Consider the following 4,307-nt stretch of genomic DNA (forward strand, 5'->3'; position numbering starts at 1 on the left):
GCTCTCTGGGTGGGGCAGTGCCATGAGACAGAATTGGCCTTCCAGGACCCAGGCACAGGTGCCCACATTGGAATTCACCTGATCCAGGGTCCCATTACAGGCAGTGAAGGGAAATGGGTACTTTCAGTGTTATCTGGCCTACCTGAGATATATCCTCCTGCAAAGGAGATTAATCCAGCCTCCAAAAGGCTGTTTCTTCCTACAGACTGTACACACAGACTAACAGAGCAACTTCAGATGTAGATTTCCACAATTTGTAAATTTAGGCAAACTAGGTTTACCCTTTCCTCACACTGATACATTTTCAAACTTTTGGTTTCGGTTCTAGAAGAAAAAGAAGGAAGTAAAGAGAGTAACTTTGTGTATTCATATGAATACTTAAGGAAGTTGTGATATATATGTATAAAAGAAAAATTAGTTGCATTCTTGGTTTTCTTGGGGAAAACAGTCTTTTTATTTTTTAATAAGAATATCCTTCACTATTTTCTATGAGATTTCGGGTTGGTTGCTCAGGTAATAGTCCTATAAAGGAAACCTTGGATACAAAGAATAACATTCTTGGGGAGATCACTGCTCTTTTTCCACTTGGGCTTTATATTACAATCTGATCTGCGAGATTAAGTAACTGCTGTTGTTTACATCTTTCCCCTGATCCTTTTGTCATTATTAGAGAGATTTATGTGAGAGGCAGAGGCACGAAGGCTCGCCTTTGACAATAAATAAAATTACACTTGATGAAAAGCTTAATGTTGTCAAAAGTGCTGTAGAAGATCTTAAGAGAAAGTTGGAAATTTTACTCTTGGAGAATTATGCTCAGCATCTCCCACCAGGTGAGTTTCCCTTATTTTGAAATATTTTTCTTAAAGGCAGTGGATTTAGCAAATAGAGTAAAAAATTACTTTGTGCAAATAAAACAAGAAACACAATACTCAGCAAATACTAAAGAACACTGTAAAATTTTTTAAGACAGAAACTGCTTTATCTTCATAGAATGATCCAACTGCTTTACCCATCTCACTCTTTTACAGTTTGCCTCTGACCACACCAGCATAGAGTGTTTTGTTAATTTTGGGTTAAAATGTTTGCCTACACATCCTTTGTAATTCATGCAATCAAAAAATGCAGCTCCTAGTTTTGCGCTTGAACAAGTAGCTGGGTTTATTTAAGGTGTGTTTTCCTTTAGAAGCTTAAATACCTCCTATGTACATTTTGAAGAAATGCCTTAACACTTCATTTATTTTTTGTATTTAGTGCATCCTCCAGACTTAGACCAGGAGCCAAGTGTCAGCTCATCACCTCCAGAGTCTGCAGAAAGTCCTGAACCAACCATTTCCAGCCAGTTTTCTCAGTGTAAGTATCCAAGCCAGCAGCACTCTCAACCACATACATGCAGGTGACCCTGAGACTGGATTTGCAGAAGAAAACAGTCCTTGAGGAAATGTGTCTGTTTACTGAAGCGTGGAAACACAATGGAGTTGCCCTGAATGAATCAGTTACTGGCACATAATGTAACATTGTACCTGACTGCGGATGTAGGATAAAAAAGAGATAAGAAAACTGTTTTGTGTAAGCTGTGTGGGTGGCTTGTGCTGCCTGTGGAGTCTGAGCTGGTGTACGGGCAGTTACTGCACCTCACTGATCTTTGCTGTTAAGCTGTAGTTAATCCAGTTGTTACTTGAATTCTGCAACATTTTGACAGAAACATTTTTGCAGTCAACACACTGTACTACAGCTGTAGCTTAACACAGCAAACTAATGTTTTTGCTGATAAAATGTGTAAGAACTTGTCCCAGTGAACAGATGACTGTAAGCTTTGTGAGGGTAAGCATCCCATTTTTTATTGACAAAAAGGTAATTTTTAAAAAAAAAGATTGTGGCTAGGAATAAAATCCATCTGGTAGGGTAGAAGGTACTTTCACCTTTCCACTGGAGTGCATATGAGTCTGTAATGGATATTTACACAGTTGTGCCTGTTAAATGTTTCAGTATGCCCAGGATACAGTTGATAGTGCTTGGTTGAGGATTTTTGAACTTTGATTCAGGTTTATGGCTTGATTATTGGGTTTCATTTCTCTTCTGGATCGGGGATACACCTGCCTTCTTGTTGCCTGCATGTGAGAATATTTTCCTTTCTGTCTTCCAGGGGCAGATGATGTGACTTTTGACCCCACAAGAGTACACGAGCGCCTGGCACTCACAGCCCAGAACAGGAGGGTGATGGTTTCCAGCCACCTGACCAGTTATCAACCATCACCCAAAAGATTCTGCATCAGCCAAGTCATGTGTTCACAGGGCTTCTCTACGGGGTGCCACTACTGGGAAGTAATTACCAAGGACAGTGATGGATGGGCTGTTGGAGTTGCTCATGAAATGATTGGTAAAAGGGACAAATTGGGAAGAACTGAGCATTCCTGGTGTGTAGAATGGCTGGGTCCTAAAAAACAGCTGTCAGCGTGGCATAAGGATCAAGAAACATTATTGCACAAGGACAAACCACTGAAGGTTGGAGTTTTCCTGGAACTACAGAAGAAGACTGTGTCATTTTACTCCGTCTCTGACAAAGAAATGCTTTTGCACACCTTTGAAATCAGTACCTCAGATCCTCTCTACCCTGCTTTCTGGCTGTACACCCTAGAAAGAAATGGATCTTTAACTATAAGTCAGCCAAACAGGAGATAAAGCCTGCTGAGAACAGGGACAATTTTGCCAATGACCGCAGAGTTTCTATAAAAGCCTCAGTGTTTAGCACAGGAGCGTACCAAGGAATGAATGCATAACTACCCAGGCTTTCCTGGGAATCAGCCACTGATACTTCTGTCTGCTCTGCTTCTCTTCACGCTGTGCTCTGGTCTAGCCATACTTCATTAAAGCAATTTCAGCCTGTGCCAAAGGCAGTAACCAGCCCTGTAGGAGTCAGGTGGGTTTCTCAAGCAGCTTTAAGTAGTCCCAGGATATTCCTAGGAAAGAATGGACTAAGGAAGCTCTAATGTTGGGGATAAGCCTTTCTCATTGACCTCATTTTTCCTATATTGATACAAAAAAACATACAGAAGAACAGATTATGCCATTACTTTCTGTCAAGTGAGTTTTCTTTAGACAGTTCTGATTGATTAAGGAATGCTCAGAGGGTAAGAATGTTACTGATCTTGGGTATGAAAATCTTTCCCTTTAGGGTAGGCAGTAACTGTGAAATAGGCTTTGGATTTGAGGACCTGACGCTTCAGGGAGGTGTCCCAGAAGAACATCATCTCCCCAGAACCATATTTTAGTCTTGCCCTGGCCAAAGGGTTGTCATTCCTGGTGGTGGTATGACCATGGTCATGCTTGTGAAGCAGATGTTGGGGTGTGTTTATACCAGCTAATAAATCATGTGGTCACTTTAGTGCCCTTTTAAAGGACCTGCAAGCAGGACTCTGTCATGGGAAGGCCCATCTGGTCTTGCCAGCGAGCCTGAGACAAAGAGCTTCTCAGTTGCCTGTTGGGGGGGTGAAGGAACCAGAGCTGAGGTCCCATAAAAGCTATGGACAACTTGATTTTTGGGAGATCCACTGCTTCATGCAGGCACACTGAAAACAGCATTCCCAAGAAGCAAAAGCTTTTTCAGGAAGACTTTGGCATTCCAGAATTGACAAAATAAATAGTTTATTGTGAATAAAGCATATGGGATTCAACTATTTCATTTAGTGGAATGGAGCTCCTTGTCTTTTAAAGTAATTGACAGAACTGCTGCTCACCATCAGAGTTACTCTGCTGCCACTGAACACTCTGATGGCCTAAATGCACATTTTTATGATCCCAGGGGTGTGCATTCAGCATCTCCCTGGCTGGGGTGGCTTTCCTGGGACAGCCAAAGCCACTGCTTTGTTAGTATTGAGGTGTCCTTTGCTGGTTTATCTGGAAAAAAACAGCTACAGCATGAAGGCGCTGGACATCCCCAATTTCCCACATAGGAGTTGTGCTGTAGTGCCCAGGGGCAGCAATTTGTTGTGGTTTGGATCACAGCAACAGCCCACCTAACAGCACACAGTGCAGATGGGAACCCTCTGTGTCACTATTTGAACATTGGGAAGAATTTCCTGAGTAGGTGATTAAACATTGGGCCGGGTTGGAGTCACCTTCCCTAGGGGCGTTTGGGGAAGGACTGGGCTTGGCTCTCGGCGCCGCGGGCTGGGTGACACGGTGGTGTTGGCCATAGGTTGGACGGGATGATCTCGGAGGTCTTTTGCACCCTCACTATTCTGTGATCCCGGGGTGCTCCGGGTGCCCCGGACTGTCTCTCAGCGCTCGCTGCGGTCACGGCCGGCCCG

General features: G+C 43.1%; 1 protein-coding gene across 1 annotated transcript in view; it reads left to right on the forward strand.

Annotated features, from left to right (window-relative positions):
• Nucleotides 1–3,656, forward strand: part of RNF135 (ring finger protein 135) — a 6,131-nt gene extending 2,475 nt beyond the window's left edge. Inside the window, exons 4-6 of the mRNA XM_005425738.2 lie at nt 671–830; nt 1,252–1,350; nt 2,144–3,656. Coding sequence (XP_005425795.1) covers nt 671–830; nt 1,252–1,350; nt 2,144–2,679 — 795 coding nt within the window. The 3' untranslated portion in view covers nt 2,680–3,656. The remainder of the gene's footprint in view (nt 1–670; nt 831–1,251; nt 1,351–2,143) is intronic.
• The last annotated feature ends 651 nt before the right edge of the window (nt 3,657–4,307 follow it).

Source organism: Geospiza fortis, unplaced genomic scaffold (genome assembly GCF_000277835.1).
Source record: "Geospiza fortis unplaced genomic scaffold, GeoFor_1.0 scaffold221, whole genome shotgun sequence".
NCBI lineage: Eukaryota > Metazoa > Chordata > Aves > Passeriformes > Thraupidae > Geospiza > Geospiza fortis.